General features: G+C 35.1%; 4 protein-coding genes across 8 annotated transcripts in view; 2 read left to right on the top strand and 2 right to left on the bottom strand.

Annotated features, from left to right (window-relative positions):
- The window catches only part of LOC126854902 (rho GTPase-activating protein 20-like), a 166,440-nt gene extending 154,027 nt beyond the window's left edge, over window positions 1-12,413 (top strand). For 3 of the 4 annotated variants that reach the window (XM_050602066.1, XM_050602068.1, XM_050602069.1), the window contains 7 exons: window positions 5,167-5,349; window positions 7,246-7,401; window positions 7,611-7,828; window positions 7,959-8,085; window positions 8,481-9,145; window positions 9,235-9,536; window positions 9,670-12,413. In XM_050602066.1, coding sequence (XP_050458023.1) covers window positions 5,167-5,349; window positions 7,246-7,401; window positions 7,611-7,828; window positions 7,959-8,085; window positions 8,481-9,145; window positions 9,235-9,536; window positions 9,670-10,898 — 2,880 coding nt within the window. In that variant the 3' untranslated portion in view covers window positions 10,899-12,413. The remainder of the gene's footprint in view (window positions 1-5,166; window positions 5,350-7,245; window positions 7,402-7,610; window positions 7,829-7,958; window positions 8,086-8,480; window positions 9,146-9,234; window positions 9,537-9,669) is intronic. The other variant, XM_050602067.1, reaches the window with a different exon arrangement.
- Window positions 1-21,997, bottom strand: part of LOC126854929 (uncharacterized) — a 242,071-nt gene that overhangs the window by 106,251 nt on the left and 113,823 nt on the right. The gene's annotated exons all lie outside the window — the stretch shown is intronic.
- LOC126854926 (ATP synthase mitochondrial F1 complex assembly factor 2) lies at window positions 12,934-14,861 on the top strand. Its single transcript, XM_050602108.1, has 6 exons — window positions 12,934-13,110; window positions 13,276-13,469; window positions 13,822-13,932; window positions 14,034-14,214; window positions 14,288-14,403; window positions 14,490-14,861. Exons 1-6 carry the CDS (start codon window positions 12,987-12,989, stop codon window positions 14,634-14,636), a joined length of 873 nt encoding a protein of 290 aa, XP_050458065.1. The 5' UTR covers window positions 12,934-12,986; the 3' UTR covers window positions 14,637-14,861.
- LOC126854904 (protein eyes shut) lies at window positions 14,733-21,936 on the bottom strand. Of its 2 annotated transcripts, XM_050602073.1 has the most exons (16): window positions 21,403-21,936; window positions 20,422-20,604; window positions 19,923-20,071; window positions 19,731-19,841; window positions 19,553-19,660; window positions 19,347-19,460; window positions 18,347-19,160; window positions 17,735-18,125; window positions 17,292-17,602; window positions 16,957-17,167; window positions 16,688-16,839; window positions 16,320-16,456; window positions 15,958-16,203; window positions 15,482-15,679; window positions 14,995-15,223; window positions 14,733-14,872 (listed from the first exon to the last, which is right to left on the bottom strand). In XM_050602073.1, the coding sequence occupies exons 1-16, from the start codon at window positions 21,408-21,410 to the stop codon at window positions 14,821-14,823; spliced, it is 3,414 nt and encodes a 1,137-aa protein (XP_050458030.1). In that variant the 5' UTR covers window positions 21,411-21,936; the 3' UTR covers window positions 14,733-14,820. The 2 variants fall into 2 exon arrangements, with proteins under 2 accessions (XP_050458030.1, XP_050458031.1); XM_050602074.1 differs by lacking the exons at window positions 14,733-14,872; window positions 14,995-15,223 and having other exon boundaries at window positions 15,486-15,679; window positions 15,954-16,203.

Here is a 21,997-nt window from a genome sequence, read left to right as displayed (position 1 = left end):
ATGTCTCCTACGGTATGTAAAATCATGTCGAATTGTGGCAATTAAGAATTTTAGAGAGATAATTCTGAGCAATAAGCGGGATGAAACGATAGTCAATTGGCACTCAGTAGCATAAGGAAACGTTTTATGTAGGAGATTTGTTGGGGGATTCTTTTAATAATACGCGAAGACAGCGAAAGGCAAATGTGGGCAGATGACAAGATAGAATAGAATTATCATTGATCGCGGAATACTGCGAATGCTTGTTTCGTAATCCGCTTCGCTAGACTGCACATACCGCGTTCTTCTCGCTTCGTTCGCGGTGTTGGCAAACTACAGACGCACGAAGCGCAGGCGTTGAGATTTGTAAAGTCGAGAAAAATTATATTTTATCCTTTAAATAATTCATAATTAAAAGTAACCTAAGATAATATTTAATGCACAAAATATATATTTAGAAACTATTTCAAGTGATAATATCCGAGATTTAAGCCAATTGAATTGTAATATTATTTGGAAAATCTGCAAATGTTGCAAAATAATGCAAATTATATTTGATAAAAATCTGAAAATTCAGATATCTAATCAAAAACCTTATTCTGAAAAAACCGCGATTTTTTTAGTTAATATATCTGATTTCTTAACTAAAAAAAAAAACGTTTTTTTTAATACTAGCTAAAATAAAGATATTAATGCTGTGTGTTATACGCACATTCTTTTTTGATATGCATAATTTCTTTGGAACTTATTACGTGCGCGTGATGCAATGTTATCTAATATTCAGATTATTTGCATTCACATAAATCCCGAGACTCTTGTAAAAAAAAAAAAAAAAATAAAATAAAATAAACATCAGGTATATCTGAAATTTCTGAGCATACTTATGCGGCAACGAGCTTCTTCTCAACTCTTCTTCTGGCTCATCGATTTTTCTACTTTGCGCCTCATTTCAGCCTCGGTTCATTTGCATGCGATATATCAATTTTTCCTAGCGTATCAATATTCCGATCCATGGAGAACCTTTGCTCGTGGCTCCACATCTAGGCACGTTGCTTATGTACGTGCGTGAAATGCTGCCCCAGGAAGCGGGTTTTGTAACGTCGAGACAGGTGTTCTCGACGTTGCGTCACGCCGCAGCAATTTGTCCCGCGTATATACATATACAGGGTGTCTCGTGACCAGCACGAGAGTCTATTTTTGCCGGGACAGCGTTTAATCTCACACATCTATTTATCATCATTTCTGAATTATATCTATAATAAACGCGACTCTTCTGTGAAAAAAAAAACTTCAGATTTACTCTTTCGATTTCTTTACGATAGTTTTAATACTCCCCTGCTTTCGGATATTTTTCTGCCGATCAAACTTTGCATACGATTTTTCTTCAGAAAGAATAAAACGCAAATTAGATATGAAATAAGATAATGTTTCGTTAGAAAACTTTTGCGAGACACTCTATATCAGCACAGTAATGCGTTTTCGTAATACGAAATACCGATGGAAAAGTTACATTCTGCGAGTCTTGCGTCAACTTATGTGAACCCGACTTTTAATAAACTAACTTAAGTTTTCAATACAGAAAGTGAGAGCATTTTTGCTTGCAGCTTGTAGCAACAGTAATTTGTTTCGTAATCGAAGCCATAAAATATATGTAGAAAGAAAATCGGTTACTTTTAAAATGTTTGCACTTAAAATGCAGTTTTCATATAATGCGTCTCCTTGAAAATTCTTTCCCAAGTTTCTACCACTTATCATACATAAGGACTTACCGTTCTCCAATTTCCTCCACATGCATTCCACGTGTGATAGCTCTCGGGTTCGGAAGAATAGCGCGCTTCTGTCACAGGATGGAATTTTGTTTCGCGATTTACCGTTGCACATGCATAATGCGTCAGAGAATCCTCTGTGAGGGAGCTCTGAAAGATTTCGCGCGATATTGCAGACACGTGAGATGCAAGCATACCCGCTGCTGAGGTAAATAACGCTCCCGAGGTAGTCGTCTCTCGCGAGGTCGTTCTCCGTCAATGCTAACGGTATATATATATATATTTTTTAGGTATGCTTGTATGTGTCGAAAAAAAAGCGGATGTAGGTATGATTAGCCACATTTATAGAATCGGATATACGCGTCGCGACGATATTCAAATCGTCCGATGGAGCGTGCACATTCATCGCGACGTCGCGTATAAAGCAAAAAGGACGGACAGCCGGTCGTGCATCCTCAGATCCTCTTCGTCATCATTCAACGCGTATGCTTTCTCTCTTTTTCGTTCCTTCGATGACTGATTAAATGATTGATCGTTGGCGGAGAAACGATTATACACTCGGCTGAACAGATCCATCGACCACGAGCCGGCATAATAAGTCGTGACGAATTAATATTTCGTGTTTGCTGTCGAGAGGAGAGGCAGAAATCGACGATCTATGATACTTACGGATGAGAGAAGACTCGGAGAGTTTTGAAAGAAAGGAGGAAGAGATTCAATAAGAAGTACGATATAATTCATCATAGCATCTTGGTGACTTGAAAGAATTGTATAGAGATATACTGTGTATAACATTCTCTTAATTCGTGAATGGTAAATATTTCCTTTCTTTTCACGCAAAGAGATTCTCGTCATACGATATCTTTTTTTTTTATATACCTTTCTTGAAAGGTTGTACATCTGAGTACGCATTTTTTAAATGGAAAGCTTCAAACTTCAAACACATGTGTAAAAGCTGGATAATCTATCCGTGCTTCCCGCAGAATCGCATTCGCCGAAATTGCGTGGCTTCCGGAACGAATGAATTATCTTCCCAATCTGTTTCGGTTTTTTTTTACATTTCTGTATCCTTGCCTCGATTGAATCTGCGATACAGTGTTTTTGTATAACCCTTTAATATGCGCAACGGAATGTCGACTCGCCGTCTGTGGCATTAATGAAGATCCCTTCGTGGAGGACTACTCTCTCCCTTCAAAAAATCCCCCGAATTCTCATAAAACTCTTTTTCGTATAAAGAATTTACAATTCCTGCAGGTTAACAGTGATCGCACATAATGATTTATTTCGATAATTTTTTAAATGATTAAAATAGTGATATAAATTCTCTCAAAAATAAATTATTTCAGCTTTCTTATAAAACTCGATAGAAGCGTATCAATGATCGATTACGGTGTGTCTAGGTCTATATTTCTTTAGCGACATAATCTCGACGCGACATGTGGTGAAAGTGTGCGAAAGGGGAAACGGTGCCGACGCGTAAAAGTACGCGTACGTGGCGAGGTTCAAAACAATACCGATGGGAAAAGGAAGGAAAGAAAACGAGAGAGAGGCGAGAAAGACTGTGCTAAGTTCCTCCTGTATTTTATTTGCGAATACAGGCGGCTGCACATTCAAGGGAATGTCGATAACAACTATCTCAGAACATCGCCGAACATCGAATTATGAAAATTACATGCGAAAGAGAAAACGCTGCAACAATAATGAATAAATATGTAACAGCGTTTATTGTAAAATTACGCCCAAGTATATTCATAACACATACGTTTAAGTATTTAAAGTATAAATTCTTAAAGGACATTACTTATTTCTTATTTCTCTCTCGAGAAGATTGAGACAATCAACTGTTTTAACTTTTTATTGTCTGTAAAGTAAAATACGTATGTTCTTATTGATGCAAAAGTTTATATTATTTTGTAAATTATTATATCAAAAAATTTTTCACTGAAATTTTGTAAACTTTACCTGTATTCTGTTTAAACGTTTCTCTCAAACTTTCTCCAAATTTCACGTTCTAGTACTTAACATTATTTCACCACGCTCACACACACACACACACACACACACACACACACACACACACACACACACACACACACACACACACACACACACACACACATATAAGTTGCTTAAATTAATATATCGAAATATTGCGAATACTGCGCATCCTCGAGAAACGTCATCTCGGGATTTTACGAGACGGCAATGGTGGCGATCGCGTTCGAATTTCGCCAGCGGCGATGTTTTGCGGTAACTGCGAATTAATTCAGAACATGTTTAAGAGCCATCAACGGCCGCCTACTCGTGCACATTTCCTTGAGCACAGTAACTACCTGCCACGTTATGATAATTAAGAAACGAATCAGCCATTCATAGCGAGCGATCATCAATCAGGATAATCGAGTGTCGCCGACGAATTTTGACAGACCTAATGTCGTGTCAGAATACACGGTGGTTGATTCGTTATTAAAGCCACAGCTAGGATTTGCCCGCGTATTATATTCACAGTAATAACAATCTTGTGAAATAAATAATCCGCGTAACAACAGTTTTTTTTGTGAGTCAATGTATATATATATATATATATATATATATATATATATATATATATATATGAATTCTATTTTCTATATTTCTATGATTGATTGTATCTTTATATAAAATAAACCATTTAACATCTGAAATATTAAGATTCATATACTTTTATTTTTCTGATATTAAATTGAACCAAATAAAAAATATGATATAATTAGACGATCATTATCGATTACTAAAAGATTTCTTTTTATTTTTATTCTTATCAAACAGTATATATTATTGATAAAATAGCTAAGATGCTTATATTATTGCCAACAGTTATGATATAAATCTGTTGAAACTGCATACGTTTCAATAATTAGGTACGATACAACAAAAATCAAGTTGTATAGGTACATTATTGACTAGACATGAGTACAATCGTATGTTTAGGAAATGACACATTGACAATTTACATAACGCACATGAATGACAATTATCGTGCTCGTTGTAACGAGAAGAAATAAATCACGGAGTGCGTTTCCAAAACCATGCCCGATTCAGTCTCGATGTTTCCTTTTTATTTCCGTCTTCGGCGATCGTCAGAATGATATTGCATGCGCTGTCTAGCGTAAAATCGATATTAAGAAAAGTCGCGTGACTTCGTCGCGGCGCTTCCTTTTCCTGCTTTCGTAATGCCTTTGGAAATATCGCGTCTCGAGTGGTTTGTCGAAAATTATCGGAAAGTTATGCAAAAGCTGTCGATGCAATCGCGGAAAGTTGAACGATTCTATCCCCTTATTACACCGTAAAAAGATTTCTCAAGAAGGATCGATATGTAACGCATCGATTTTTTTTTTGTTCAGGTTTCATAAGTTTTACGATGCATATTTTATTTGCGCAGGTGCAGAGGCTTGCCGACTACGAGAGGTATTTGGGACAGGAAGCGAGGAATTTGATAGATAGCGAATGCATTGATAGCGGAACAGTTTTACACCGTGGTCAACTAGAAGGTGACCTTCATCGTATCCAGGAACTGTTTCCTGGCGATAACTTGCGATTGCACGAGCGAGACGTCGTCACTATGGTATGAAATGATTTTTATTATCATTTTTTATTAAAAATTTGATTTGTTATCTATCCTAATTTTAATCACATTAATTACACAATAGTTACCATTGCACATTTCTATAAAAAAACTCACAAATAAGCATGTATGGTAAAATTTAAATTTTTAACAATTGAAACGAGGAGACAGCAGCCATTAAGTTCAGTGATAATAATTTTAGTCCTGTTATTTAATTACAAACTTATGTAACAAAAGTAATCTGAATGAGACACACCTAGAGGGATTGTATTATTGCTATCTATATAAAATTCACACATATTTACAAATGTATAAATTTTATAAATTCTAATCCTTAATTTTTATTGAAGAAAGACGATTCCAAGTTTCATTACAAATCGTGATGATGGTAAAAATTATCATCTTTCTACAAGGTCTATAATTTACAAGAGGCATTCCACTCTCTTTCGTAGAAAATGTACGAACAACATAGCGACTGCTAACAAACGGTATTACGCACAATACGTTGCGATGCAACCTTTCTCACGGTCGTTTAGATGCATCTAGTTTTTCTGTGTCCGTGGAAAGTGCATGTCGTTTCGCGTGTCGCTAACGTGGCAGTTAGAATGCGTATATACGCACTTCCTTCCCACGTTTGTTAGCGTATATCATCCGGATGTACAAGCATGCCGATAATTTCTCCCCGCTATTCTCACTCGGTCGGTTGCGAACGGTGAAATTGACGCGGATCGTTCAATAGAGTGCTTGCTTTCTGCATCCGCGAAAAAATAGAGACAGAGTAGAAACTGTGTCACCGCGAGAGAGACTAAAAGAGCCGGTTGGATCAACAATAGGATGATATTTATATTATTATGTAGAAAGCGCGCTCTTTTCATATAATAACAGAACACAACGAAAGTTAGTAAAAAAAGATAAAAAGTTTCTTATAGAGAAAAGGATTTTACTTTTATATACATTTGATTGATAACTGATGAGTTGATTTTTTTCTAAATCTAATATGCATGTCATATCTAAAATTATAAAATTATTGATTATGCATTTTTACATTCACGCAGATGCATCTAGGCATTTTTATTTTTATTAAAAAAAAATTAGAGTCTTGTTCGAAACTCTTAAAACTCCTGAACGATGCACACTTTCCAATGTAATGCTATAAATAATAGCGGATAATCCATTTGACGTGTTGGATGTGTAAGGCACGTTATGTCTGGTTTAGGTTTAACGTGTTATAACGCAATACAATGAGAAGGTGGGTGATAGCCGACGGGATCACCAGAAATGATTTCGTAATTGGAAAGAATGGAATGAAGAATAGATGATGTTGAGACACACAGTTAGAAAAATTTAATAAGCCGGCGTATGTTAATCAGTTTGCTCTATCTGCTGTGTGAGCACTCGTGCTTTCGTTTTTAACACATCTTGGAGATAGAAAGAGAGAATCGCGGCTTGCCGACCAAATTTGGTAGTGACATTTTTCGGACATAACTGTTAATTCTCTGCACGTGTAGCATGTGTGACATATAACATGGCGCGATTAAATGACGCAAGTAAATATAGTCTAACAAGCGAAATTCTCTAGTCGAATCGTTACAGAAAGAGCCTAGATATTAAAGATATTAAAGACGATCTTCTCGAGTTGAGATTTCGTTATTCAAATACAGTATACGTTTCTTTCGAGACTTACTTTTTTTTTTCTTTTTCTCTCTTTTATTTTCCTGAATATTTCCTGTAATATTTTATTCTGTTATATGATATATTTGAATCTATGTGTGATAAAAATACATTAAAAATATGTATTTAAACGTCGATATATGCTGTAGTTTTGAAATTTTTTTTCGAAAGTATATTATTGATCATGAGAATTTTAATTTAATTTTGCTGTGTTATTGTTTTCAGAAAATGAAGAATATATTACGTAAGAGGAACAGTGGTACTCCAGCTAGACTAACGAGAGGACTCTCTCAGAAGACCCTGGATACTCCAGATAGTTCCCCATCTCCAAAATCGCCAACTAGAACTTTTCTCTTGGAAACACCAGTCCAATTTACCACGGTATGCGGAGAAAAGATTTTCTTCTCATTATTTATATATCAAAAGATATAAACTTTCATGAATTTTAAAAAATTATTAAAATAAAAAATATATTTTTTTATTAAAATCTTTAATAAAAATTAACAATTTTTTTTTTATATTGATAAGGCTCAATATTTTGCCCAATGTCAAAAGATATAAATTTTAAAAATTATTATATATAAATTTAGGGCATGCAATCTCAGGAGAGGCATCTCTTTCTCTTCACTGATCTCCTGCTGATCGCGAAAGCACGCAGCGGTGGAAATTTTAAGTTGAAGCAGACCGTGAGGATGAGCGAGCTCTGGCTCACGTCGGGTCACATTGAGGACGTTGCGGAAACCAGTAAATCCGCGGAAACTAGCTTCGTTCTCGGCTGGCCTACCACAAATGTCGTGGCCACTTTCATGTGAGTACAAGCACTTGCATTTTATTTTCCAAAACTGCGCATGATAATCCAAATAATAGACGAAGATATCAAATAATAGAAACTTAGACAATTGTGTTCTTTTTTATCACGATTCAATTTATTCTTCCAGGACCGCTGCGGCACGGGATCTTTGGTGGGGACGTCTAAACGATCTCGTACGAGAAGAAAGTATGAAGGAGCCGCCGCATACAAATATTCAAATCGTGTATCATGACAACGACACGAACAGCGACTATGTAAGTGTGCCTATCTTTTCAGACTCATCTTCGCGCATACTTGAATCCACGGGAATGAATTATTCGACCTCTATTTTTCTTCGAGAGAGTTGTCTTTTATTATCGCGGACATCTGAGTCGAGTTTGAGTCGCCGTCGCCGACTATCCACTATCGGAACGCGCATTGTACCGCCATTGCTTTAGTCACCATAATTCATTGATATTGTATAGATATAAGCCACAAATGAATTTCCGTTAGATAAACCATGTCTATGGTATATCTCTCTCCGGTAAACAAGTTTCAACGCAATAGTATGCCATATTATTCATCTCTTTGTAATAATCTCTCTCTCTCTCTCTCTCTCTTTGTCGGCAGAAAAAAAAAGAATACGTACATACTATTTTACATTTTACAGTGTAAGACGATCATGGTCGGTTCCGAGATGACAGCGCAATCCTGTGTGAATATGGCGGTGCCGTTGTGGGATCTTCAAGGATCCTTCCAATTGTGGGCCCGAACATTCCCGGACGAGACGCCGTATCCGCTAATAGGACACGAGCGACCATTTGCCGTGAAAATGTCGCGTCTACGACATATGTTATCGGCAGATGAGGGTTTCGATCTGGAACACATCAACAACAGCGGTGTCGATCTATGTCACTTTATCCTTAGACCTGTGATGAAAACGCCCGCGAAGAAGAACAACAGATCAAAAATAACCGGTCTGTTACGGCGCTCGCTGTCGTTGAATCCCAGTCTCTTTGGCGTGAATTTGTCACGGCTGGATGAAAACGGCTTGCCTAAGCCTGTTTTGGTGATGCTGCAGCAGCTATTCGCAAAGGGCCCGTTCACACAAGGAATATTCCGAAAGTCTGCAAACGTTCGAATTGTTCGAGAATTGCGAGATCAAATCGAATCCACGGGAGATCTTAACTGTCTAGAAGACGCGCCGATTATAGCTGTGGCGGCTTTATTGAAGGAATTTTTAAGATCTCTGCCAGATCCTCTCTTGACTTCTCATCTGTTTCCTCTCTGGATGGATAGCTTGGATACGCCAAATCCCGTTCAAACTATTAAAAGGTATTACGATAAAGTCATTATAATAAAATTGATTTAATATGTCTTTTTTTGAAAAATAGAAAAGTAAAATCAATTAAAACATTTTTCAGCATTCTAGATAGACTCCCAAAGGCGAACTATACATTACTTTCGCATTTAATATGCGTGCTACATCATGTAGCGAGACGATCGAAACGTAATCTCATGTGTGCCAGTAATCTTGGCGTCTGCTGTGGTCCAAGTTTACTTTGGTCATCGAATCCGTCAGTGAACCAGAGCAGAGCGATTCCAACAATCACCGAAATGCTGATCCGTCATTGCGAAGATTTCTTCGGTGCTGGCGTCACGCAACTCCTCGGAGAAGACACACGTAGCGATAGCGGAGCCGAAGAAAGCACCGATAGTCTGCACTGTAAGTATTATGATATCACTATTAGAGATATTACAAGATACTTTATAATGAATTAATTGAATTTTATATATTAAATTAAAATAGATTTTAATAAATATACAATAATACTTAATAAAGTTTTTTTATGATGTAGCAGGTGGGATATCCTTGGATAGTCTAGATCTGACGGAGGCACCGCGTAGAGATCCCATGTCCCTGTCAAGAGACTCAGGTTTGACCTTGTCAGACTGTCAGTTATTTATTCCGGAATCGCCTGTAGGCTCGGAAGATTCTGCCCCAAACGCTCCATCGTCTAGCAATTATGATAAGCCTCTCGCGAAGGAGGAAAAGTCCAACAACAAATCCTACGTTCCGGTATATAGATGCGGATGGGAAGATAGACTCAATGGTTACGCGTCCGGTGGTCATACGAATAGCACGGAGCATAACTTTCGAGAGGAAAAGGCTAACGCTTGTTACTCTAATCCACCTCAATCGTCTAATTTTCAGCGGCAGGACTGGTTACGGGCACAACTTAAGAGAACACCCAGAACGAACAAGCTAGATGAACATGAGCACCGAAAAGAAAGATTCGGCGATAAAGATATATATGATAGGGAATATCTTAGGCAAGACGCGATGAAAGAGAATATGGAGAATTGCAAGACTTATCGGAGTAGGCAGTTGAATGTAACTTATGATATACTACCGGAAAATTACGATAGTAAAAATTCGCAGCAAGATATTCGAGGCGCCGAACGAGTGTCGCTTCACGATTCGGAGCAGAATCTGACAGGCGGCAATGATACGCTCCGATCAGACAATGATCGCTACGAGTTTAAGAAGAAAGAGCGCTTCAGCGAGTTCAAAAAAGTCAAGTCCTCCGAAGTCCAATACGTAAGTCTGGAATCACCGATGGCAGAGAAAGAACGTCGTTGCCAAGCTCGTGATTGCGAATTGTACGAGGACTACGTAAGAGTGAAAGCGATATATATGGAAGCGCTGAAATACTGTAAAAGTAAAGAAACGAATGGTGAATCAGATGGTAAAATTAATTATTGTGAGGACAGAAATCGATCGAGTGAAGTTTATGTAACTGCGGATACGAACGATTCATATAAAAGCGTGATGATCGACAATCTCAGTGAAGACGAGCAAGAGGAAAGGACGTCGTGGCCAGATACACCACCGCCCTTGCCGCCGAGGCTCAGGCATTTGCCGCCGGTACATATGAACCTCGAGGATAGGCATAAAGCAGCCGGTAGGTCCAGATCTTTGCCACCGCCACCTCCCTATCGACCGCCACCACAACCTCGCGCTCCCATCACCACGAGGCATTTGGGATTCAGTAGATCCGTCGTTGACGATGAAAGCTATGTTTGAGTACAGAAAACGGCAGATCTGTGCTACCTCGCAGGCCTAATCGAAGATCCCTGTCTATTATCATTTATCATTCAACATGTATAACGTCTAAGTCGTGGATCCGCTTTACGACGACTGAACCTAGTCCAAAACCGAAACATATACATGCGTAGTATCGAGAACAATGAAGAAACCGTGGCATTTGAAAGCGCATCATTGCGGTTTTTTTTATAAGAGCGACGAGTACTTCGTCTTCCTTTGATCAAACTTAGAGATAACGAGACAAATTCATGTGAGACAGTAAAATGAAATTCGCTGTCTATTTATGACTGGCGACAGTAGGTCTTGGCCCGTATTCTCGTCCTACTTTTAACACTAAATGTCTTTATTCGATTTTCATTTTTGCTTTAAAACATCAATTTTTTGTATAAACAGAAAAAAAGTTTCAGTTAATGATTTAATTTAAATTATCGTATTCAGGATTAAATTGAGGATCCGGGCCTGTTATTCAGTGATTCAGGGTGCTTCCACGAGCGTTAGTTCATACTATATTTGCGTATTTAGGTAGCTAACTAAGCATAGATTAAGTAACGGACAATGTTAGTGCTAAAACGAGAATAATTCTTTTTTTCTTACATAAATAATCTTTGTAAAAATTAGTAAAAAGATTATCTACAAATGTATCGAGGAAGTTTTGTAGAAACATAATCTGATGTTATCTATTAATAGTACATTAATAGATACAACAGTCGATAAATATATAACATTTTCTGTAATGTTTTATAACATCTTAGCAAGCGGAGAATCTTTTATTCTTGTAAATTGATTTTAACAGATGTATTCTCTCTGAATCGAATGTATTTTCTTATCGATATTATCGATATGACATGTTTATATATTTTAAGTTTATAAAAAGTTAAAGGATTAGTTGCAGGAACAATTACAATGATAAAGATCCATATGAGAATTTGATAAAATAAATTTATAAAGAGAGATTTGTCAAATATTTTACTCGCTTAACTGATATCACTTTGAAACTGACTTTAAATTTATGAGAGTCGTCTTTTTCGGCGATTTATCTCTTTTTTTTTTTTAAACCGGCTTGCGTTCATAGCTGTGTTTTAACAAAATCTCATTTTAATGGAATTATTATCTTTCGAAATGTTCTTTTCCACAGATGTGTTCACGAAATCTGTTATTGTGCTTACTTTGAGCAAAAACGACTCTTCCCTATAAGCAATAATAATAATAACAATATTACATTTTTGACAATCGTAATATGATTTGCAAATATAAGCCATTGTGCGTGTATAGTGCGATTATGTTTTTATTATTAGCACATATAGAATACAAGAAACATTGGAGTGTTACTACATGATGAGTTCTTGTTTTTTTGTATATAAATTGTAAAATTATCTCTTTTATATTGTTAAACATATACAATGTGTAACACTCATGAGATATGTATACTTATCTAAATTATATATGTTATGCTACAAAAACAAGCAAATATATATATATTTCGTATTTTATACACTTATCAGCTTTTTCAATATATAACCCATTTTTTTTTATTAGTTAGAAACAATCTTTTTCAGGAGGGATTGCATTTAATTAATTTTATAAAAAAAATTTATTCTGTGTAAAGAAAAAATAGATTATGCACTTTATATTATATGAATTAATACAGAATTATTGAAATAAATGAGTAATGATGTGATATATTAATATATCACATATTTTTCATAGAATAAATTTTACAAAAGTGTAAGTGTTTTTTTATATTCAATAACATAAAGAACTCATACATCACTAATAATAATGCATTTTATGTATATTTACTGTATGTTGCGATGTAGCTGTCAATATTGAAAAATCAATTATATATATATTCATTCTTTCATATATATTAAATAATTATATACATCTATTTTCATTCATAAATGACATAATGATAATGAAACATCCGTCTTATCATTAATAAATTGTGTGGCTTCGTGTGATAGTATCACGTGATACTACCCAGTATTACCTGACCCAGTATTACTATGCTTATATCAGCTGATGGTAATGATTTGTAATGTTTTCATCTCTACTCTTTCTGTTTGAATGCTCCTAAAAACAAAAATAATTAACAATATGCCGCAAATGTGGAACAAACTACTAATCAATACAATATATTACTTTAGATGCAATAAATTTATGCCAATTTCTTCGGTAGTGAGAAATATAGGTAATCGTCATATTATATGATATTTTACTTAAAATAAACTATTATTTGGGTTAGATTTTTGTTTGACGTTTTTTTGCCATCACATAAATGTAATTTAATAAACGTACGGAGAAATTGGTTGAGTATTAATGATGTTATATGTATAAAATAATTTGATACTTGTAGCTACTGTGAAACGATTTTATAGAAGAACGAATATACTTTCATGTGGTGACAAATTTGAGATTACGTTGGACCAGAGAAAGCTGAAGACACCGCAAGGTAGGGTATTTGAAGTAAACAGCAAACCCCTAGCTTTAGCGGTGGCTGCTGAATGGGATGCACAGAAGGAGACCATTGACAGAGGAAGTATGCATTTGGTACGAAATCAGAACAATTATATATAAGAAATTAATTTACTTTTTTATTTATTGTCCAACTACTTTGGTTTGCACTGTCATTTCATATTTAGCACCTAAGTGCGATAAAATTTTGTTAACACATAGTGTGGAAAAGAAAATCTAAAAAATGATAAAAAGTACATTTGATCTAAAGAATATATTTGTGAAAAATAATTTTGAATTTAGTACAAAGACATTCAATATCATTCTAATTATGTGACTACATTTAAATATATATAAAACCTTATTCTTAAGTTATGCATTCCCAATTCTACCTACAATATTTTATTTATACTCCAAATGTATGTTACACATGCTGATGTATTTGCAGACATCCTTGTGCAATACTGTATTAGACAATCCATACAATTATACCAAGATAGATCTGGTCAATCATATAGTGAACTGTTTAGAAATGGATACAATTTTATTTTATTCAAGTGTAAGAAAGTTTTTAATATTATGTAAGAAAGTACAAATCTCCATGTTGTTTTCCCATATAACAATATGACATTTCAATTATAATGATTTTTGTGATTTTAGGAAGTGGATGAATTATATCAATTACAAGTTGAAAAGTGGGAACCTATAGTTCAATGGTTTAGTAACCATTATGATGTAAATATTGCAAGAACTCAGAGTATAGAAACGCCTACTGTATCCATGGAAACCAAAGCTACTTTAACGAGGCATTTATTGTCCTATAATTTTAATAGTATCTATGGTATGTGAATTTTATGAAGAGAAACAAGATGAGTATTCTTTATCCATATATTAACTGTTATCTGTGTATATAGGTCTTGTATATGCAGTGGATGGATTAAAGTCAGTTATTCTGACCCTTGCAACAGCTGCAAGAGTAATTAAAGTCTGGGAAGCTGTAAGTCTTTCACGATTAGAAGAAGAATATCAGGTACAGATAAAAAACTTTGATTTTATTTATGATAAAAATGCCAATAGAAATTGCTTCTGTTATTTATCAATTATATATTTGCACAGATCTCTCATTGGGGCAATGTGGAATGGCATCACGAGTACAGCAGACATGATTTACAGGCACGTTTATCGGCGGCAATGTTATTTGTATACTTGAACTCTCATTCCGCCACGTCGCGACCCAAAAATGATGTACCTAATGTAAGCTAATCTTATTTCAATTATTAAAGAACCATTACATCAATAGATATAAAATTTGTAAGAACACAACCTGTGTACGGTAATATAACATTATTTGTAACATCGATATCAATCGATTACTCCCTTGATGTTAATTAATAAGAACTGGGAGAAATCTTTTATACGCATTCAGAAGATTATTTTTAGCGATGAATCAGACAGGAATGGAACAGTCAGGTCCGACCCACTCTTTTGTACAAATGCAGCTGAAAAATTGATGAACAATTACATACATAACGTTATGTAATATATGTAGTTTTTATATAGTGTCTCAGATCTTCTTTCTTTTTTCTTGTAAGAATAGAAAGTTAGATTTCTTGTATATTACCTATACGATGCTCCATGATGCAAACACACCGCACCATTTTTGCACGAGTGGCGAATGCATTCATTGCGATTGCATTCGCCCACGCCGCGACCGGTGGCAGGGCTGGAGCCGGTCAGCGGAAGAATTGAAGTATCTGTGCGTAACTCGACATCGAATATGCATCCGGAAAAACCGGTGTGAAGAGGTAGATCATGCGGCAAAGTCTCGAAGTTTTTAGATTTGTATCCACCTACGAAAAAATATCTTTATCTATTTTTATTTGGCTACATTTAAAACACTAAATGTCTATCGTTTTACTTTCATTTCATACTTGTCTCCGATGTTAAGATCATTTTTAAATTACTTTAATTGTTTCAATGTTAGATATAACTTAAATATAACTGCTTTGAGAATTTAACTGCTTTGTGTAGCATAAAATATGCGATAAAAGACGATCCTAATTCTACTGGTGCTAAATGTCAAGTTGCTCTTCTCCGCAACAACGTACCAATATAGAGAAAAGGTGATACATCGAGTTGAGTCATCGATCCTACCGCCTGACCAGTCACGTTCCCGAGACCCTCTACCGCAAGCCATGCCTCCTTGCCTCTCCTTCCAATCCTGAGAGTATATGTTTTACTTTTACCAGCAGATCCTGCCACGGTTAACGAACTCAATGAATCGCTCGTGAAGATTCTTCGCACTCCTAGAAAGATTAAAGTATAGTTCAAACGATAACTATACTAAAATATTTTATATTTTATTAATAACAAACGATTCCAATGTTATTCTGCGAAAAGAGAAAAAAGTTTCACTTTATATAGCAGAAAAAAATTGTCTATATATTATATGCATTAATATATAGATTTTCTAAAATATCAAATTATAATTTAAAAACATTTATACTTATGTAAGATTTATTATATATATAATACTAATAGCTTGAATATGTGGGAGATTGGATTTTACGAATTCATTACTCGCCAGAGCCTAAATCCCATGTCAGCATAATGTAGCCACGCACGAATGTTATCGAGAGGTGATCCGAAACATCGCGACGCGAACCTTCCTGTCCAATATAAGCTACCAGGGAGATTTGATCAAATGTACGTGGGATGAGTCGCAGCTTCAGCTCCATTGTGTCTTTTATCGAAGGCGACACACCATAGGCGATGTACGACGCGAAACCGGGGACGAGGACTGAAAAGGCCGGCCGCACTAGGACAGTATCTGAGAGAGAGCAAATTTATTATACGTAACTTGATATTGCATATTGCAATCTTATTGAAGTCGTTTTATAGAATGTTTATTGAACATTCCGTTAGCTTAGTATGTATATGATTTACCTTCTTCGCAGAAAAGCCCGTGGCTGCCGAGTGGGCAAACGCAAATGAAACCAGTTCCTGGCGAGCTTACACACGTCGCACCCACTGAACAAGGATTGTCGTTGCACGCCGAATATTCGCATAAAGGTCCAGTATATCTGTAAATAATCTTTGATGCTTATCATTGTACTTTTAAAAACCTATTACAAACATTCGAAAATCAAAGTTAAATTGCGAAAATTAAAAATTAATATCATAATTTTGATTCGTAATTCTATTTTTCTTATGTCATTTCTTTTTATTAGACATATACAAATATTGGAATATTATAATACCTCAAAAAAACAAAAAATTACCGAATCTCTAATAGCCAGATAATGAATATTTACCCTGCTATACATTTGCAACGAATTCGACTCTCATTTTCTTCACACGCTCCAAAATTCTGACACGGATTCGATAAGCACAAGAACGACGTACATTCTTCAATCTGAAACGTTTCTATGGAGTCGTGAATAAAATGTCGTGAAATATCATTCACCTGCAATGTAATTTTTATTAGATAACTTTGTGCAATTATTCTGTATAAAAAGGGATGAACTTTATGCTACAACATGATACAAAACACGAATATTGAATTTAATTCTGAATATTTTACTTTGAAGGAATCCATACAACCAATAAATCCCATAGCAACGTGAGGGAAATAATGTAAAAACGTTAATGGAATGCCTCCTATGTATAAATTGGCGTATTTTGGAACCATTCCTCGTTGTGGCAGTATTTGTTCGCCGGTTACGGCCATAGTGCCATTAACCAGCAATTTGGCAAAACATTTCTCGTTTTCATCATTGGCAACATATTGAAAGCTAGAAGAAAAAAAAGAAAAAAATATATTTTTATATATAATTTGTATATAAAATATTTTGCATTTAAAAATTTATATTTATGTTTAAAATTAATAGGACTATCTATAATTTGCCAGGAACGCACCTCATATCAATGGCTACTTCGAATCCATTATCAATAATGGCATCGATTTCACCGAGCAACATAGTTTCCAGACCGCAAGAAAATTGAAACTTTAACGATCCAAGTTCCAAGTATACTAAAGAATATCTCTCGTTATCGAAGTAAACGTGCAATATTATACCATTCTTAAATGCTGTTCTGAGCTTAAGGTAAATTCGGAGTGTTGCGCTCTTATTATCGGAGATTATTACTTCGACGCGTTGTCTGACAAAAGATTTGCCGTTAAAGGCCGCTTGCGTAATAGTCGATTCTGTCTTGCAGCCGTCAGTATACTGAATGATAATTATAGATATGTTAACTTTTAGGACTTACATCTTTTTATTTTAAGAAAGATTTATTTCAAAGTTTATATTTAAATTTTTAATAATTATCAAGTTTGTTAATGATTGTTATATACTGCTTACCTCGGTAACATTACGCGAAGTTACCGTGGTAGCACTTGTGGAACATTGATTCCCCTGGCAAGCACTAATTTCTGCAGTGCTAGTTTCGATACTAGTAGTTTGACTTAATGAGGATATGCTGGTGGACGTTAACGGGGAAGATACCGTGGGAGTCTCTTTGACAGTCGAAGATAATACTGATGGCAGTGTTGACAAGGTAGTTAAGGGTAGAACAGTTTCGGACAAATCCACGACTGTAGTTTCGAGATCCAAGGTCCTATTCTGTAACGATTCCGTCGTGTATCGGGATGTCGCGACGGGAAGTGTTACAGTACCGTGATCCATGATAGCACTTGCGGTAGTCTTTTCGTCGATCTGATCTTCATCCGTACCTATCATTGTTGGTCGGTGACTAAATGGAGATGGAAGTAGTCTAGCGTTATTATAAAATTATTTTGAAAAAAATTTATATATATATATAATATATATCCACATGATTAAAAAAATAATTGTTATATTAAAAAAAAAAATTAAAATATTGTTATGAGAAAGATTAAAACACAAGATGTATGTTAATTCATTACAATAAGTCATCGATATTCTAAATAAGTATCGTGATATTTTTTTATTTACCTAAAACTCGTCATGTACTCCGTTGCACGCGTCAGGTTTTCATCCACCCTCTCGGAAGCCGGCGAATATGTTGTCTGATTGTCATCTTTGGTAACTTTGCCATTATGAATCGATCTTTCGGTTGCAGAAGAAAATTCCGTACTTTCTGTTTCAGTTACATGAGAGAAACCTTCGGTAGCAGCGGACGACATTGCTGCGACCTCCAGTGTCGCACCATCATCTCGAGTTATTTCTTTACTAGTGAAATCCATCGACGGGACTTCAGTAAGTAAGATACCACCTTCGCTGCTAATACTAGGAGAACCTTCGTCCTCGTATCCTATTGTCGTGGTTGTCTTCTCTATAATCGTATAGCTCTTTGTGTAAAACGAACTAGTTGTTTTCGAGGACGTTGAATACGTTGCAAAACTGGATGTTGATGATAAGGACTCAGAAGTATCCGCTATTGAAGTTGATCCTCTAGGTGAAACAATGGCGGTTGTAGTTTTAATCGAACTTGTTCCCTGTTCGGATGTGTCCTCTACTTCTATAGCAATAGTCGACGAAGGGAAACTATACTCGCACATGGAACCACTGTAATTCGGTAGACAGGAGCAAGTGAAGCTGTTGATACCATCGATGCAAGTACCACCATTTTCACACTGTGCAAATTTTGACTCGCAATCGTCGTACTTTAACTCGCATAATGCGCCGTGATAATCAGGCACGCAATAACAAACTGGATGATCATCCTCCAACAGACATACTGCTCCGTTTTGGCAAGGATTTTCATTACACGGTACAACTGCTCTGTCGCAATCCTTGCCAGTAAAACCTTTTATGAAAATAGATATGTAATGTATAATAATAATCAATATAATAATGAGAAAAAATATTTTATAATTAATTATTTATTCGAATATGGATGCAAGAAATCTTTATAAGATTTTAATTTTATGAATAAAACTTTGACTCCACCAATTTTTTGTTTTTTCTAGATAAAAATCTGTAAACCGCTTACCAAATAGACAAGCACAAGTATAAGAAGCTGGAATATTGATACAGAGACCACCGTTTCTGCATGGTGATCTCAAACACTCGTCAACGTCCACGTCGCAGAAAGTGCCAGTCCATCCTTTTCAGATCATAAAAAAACAAGAAATGATATCGCTATTAAAACAGAAAAGCAAAATATTCTTTATATATAATAATAATTTTACCAATTACCTTCACGACAACGGCAATAGAATGAGATTCCGGGTCCTTCAACGCATTCGCCGGAATTTTTGCACATTGTTTCGTTGCAAACAGAAGCGTCTATCTCGCAGTAATCTCCTAAAAGTAAAACAATAAAATAATATAATTGTAAAAATTTATTAGATAAATTTGTCAATTTATATCGCACCTGAATATCCCTCTGGACATTGACAAATGATGCCATCGTAATCAACGCAGGTGCCATTGTTAAGGCATGGATGATTCGAACATTCGCTATATCTTTGCTCACAATTCACACCTAATTATTTTTTAAAACATATTACTTGTATTCTCATTGATTTTCTCGTTTTTAGTGAAGATACGAAGAAAGATATATTACCTACAAAACCATCGACGCAAGTGCAATTATATGCAGCAACACCATCGTTGCAAGTGCCACCATTGAGACAAGGATCTGACCAGCATTCGTTCCAATTAATTTCACAATTAATTCCCGTATAACCATCGATACAATAACAAGAATAGGTGCTGCGTCATCCATGAAAATTTACAAAGTAGAAGTAAGTAGACATTTTTCTATTTTGGCTATATTTTATTTCATTTACGTTTTTAAATTAATTAGTGATACTAAAAAAAGTTAAATTTCTAAAAATATTTAAACTTAAGAACATTATACTAATTATCAAATTTTGATCTAAATAATTTAATTGTCTATTATATCTTTTGTGTAAAATATTTTTAGAATTTTACGAAGAAGTTATATACATAAGTGTACGTATTGCTATATTTATCTTCATTTATATCTATGTATCTATATTTTATGTAATTTAACTCTTATGAAATTAAGATGCGTGCTTAGCAAATGCATGAATATGTACCTGTTCTCGTTGTTCAAACAGATTCCATACATGCAAGGGTCCTCGCTACAATCTGATTCTAGTGCAAACACAGTTATTGTAGTCGACAATACTATCAGTATAAGAACACTTTGACACGTGGTGGTCCTCGTGAAAGGCAGGCAATAACTCCGCTTATAAGCCAATCTAAGTAGTCTTACATACCTTTATAGCATGATTATAGCATAATATATATATATATGACCAAATGTTGATGTATAAGTGTATGATGTATGCACTTGCGCACATGTATATGTGTGTATTCTGTATGTATGCGTCACGTTTATTGTGTACATCGTATAATGCGCGCATGATTAGAAAATTTACCTAAAGTCACGATGTAACTAACGAGATATAGCAATCTATTCTCATATTGAATAATACAATAATTTTTTGGACTCAACATATATGATTCAAGTACCAATTAAATTTAATGAAGAATATTTTTATTTTCATTAAAAAAAGAGATTCTCCTGTGTATGAGATATGTTATTAATGAGAAGAATAATGAAATATATGTCACAATATAACAAAATTTTAAAAATTATTATAAAAAAATTATAATTTTATTAGATAGAATAAAATCAAGTATAAAGATATTTAAAATTTTGTTTGATATATGTCCAAAATAGAAAATACAAAAATTTCCAAAATATATAAGTTTGAACGAAAGAGCTGGATTTTGAAAATTAGCGTAATTTTTAATGATATAAAGTAGACTTATAACTAGAGCGATAATATATACATATAGCTTCGCGAGTTATGTCACTGTGCTAAATGCTCGTCCGTGATCTTTCCCGCGAATTTCGACAGCGTTTTACATTATCAACGCTGTAAAAAGAGTTAATTAAACAATTGATCGATACAAGAATACCGTACGGTGATTTCTGAAAGGGTGAAAAAAAACGAAATGGACTCGCCAAACCCGGGGGAATCGACTGATGGATCGCTCTTTTTCATTACCTTCCCATTTCTGTGGATGGCGGGCAATAAAAAAAAAGGAAGACGCGAGAGTCGTCGTGGAGCACGGGCACTTTCGACGATCTGTACACAGTACGGTATGTCGCATATATCGCTTTATCATAAACCGTGTATATACGTTGTGTGCACGTTGTTCTTGACGATGCCGCTCACGATATCCCATCGGCGACAACTTGACCGTAGTCTTAGCAACACGCGACCATACAAATAGTCGTTACGTGCTGGATACGCTTGCGTGAAGCAGTCGTCGATATTAATAAAAAGAATTTCTGCTTTTACTCTTACAATTAAGTAAAAATCAAAGCGGTTGATGTATTTTTCAGATTTCTTAGCTGGCAGGATCGCATTTGCAACTTGTATCTAAATCAAAGAGTTTAAAAAACAATAACTTCTTTAATTATACTATACTATATTATTTTTGAAAGCCACTATATAATTATTGATTTCTTTTTATTATTGCAAATGCATGCGAAATGTATTTTTTCGTAAATTACAATAACAATTTAAGCATTTTTAATCAGGTGAGGAAGAAAATAATAGATGAATATTGCGTTCTTATACCGGTACTATTTGTGAA

The sequence above is a fragment of the Cataglyphis hispanica genome, chromosome 15 (genome assembly GCF_021464435.1).
Source record: "Cataglyphis hispanica isolate Lineage 1 chromosome 15, ULB_Chis1_1.0, whole genome shotgun sequence".
NCBI lineage: Eukaryota > Metazoa > Arthropoda > Insecta > Hymenoptera > Formicidae > Cataglyphis > Cataglyphis hispanica.
The sequence above is the reverse complement of the archived record's forward strand: the minus strand, read 5'-3'. Positions and strand labels throughout refer to the sequence as shown.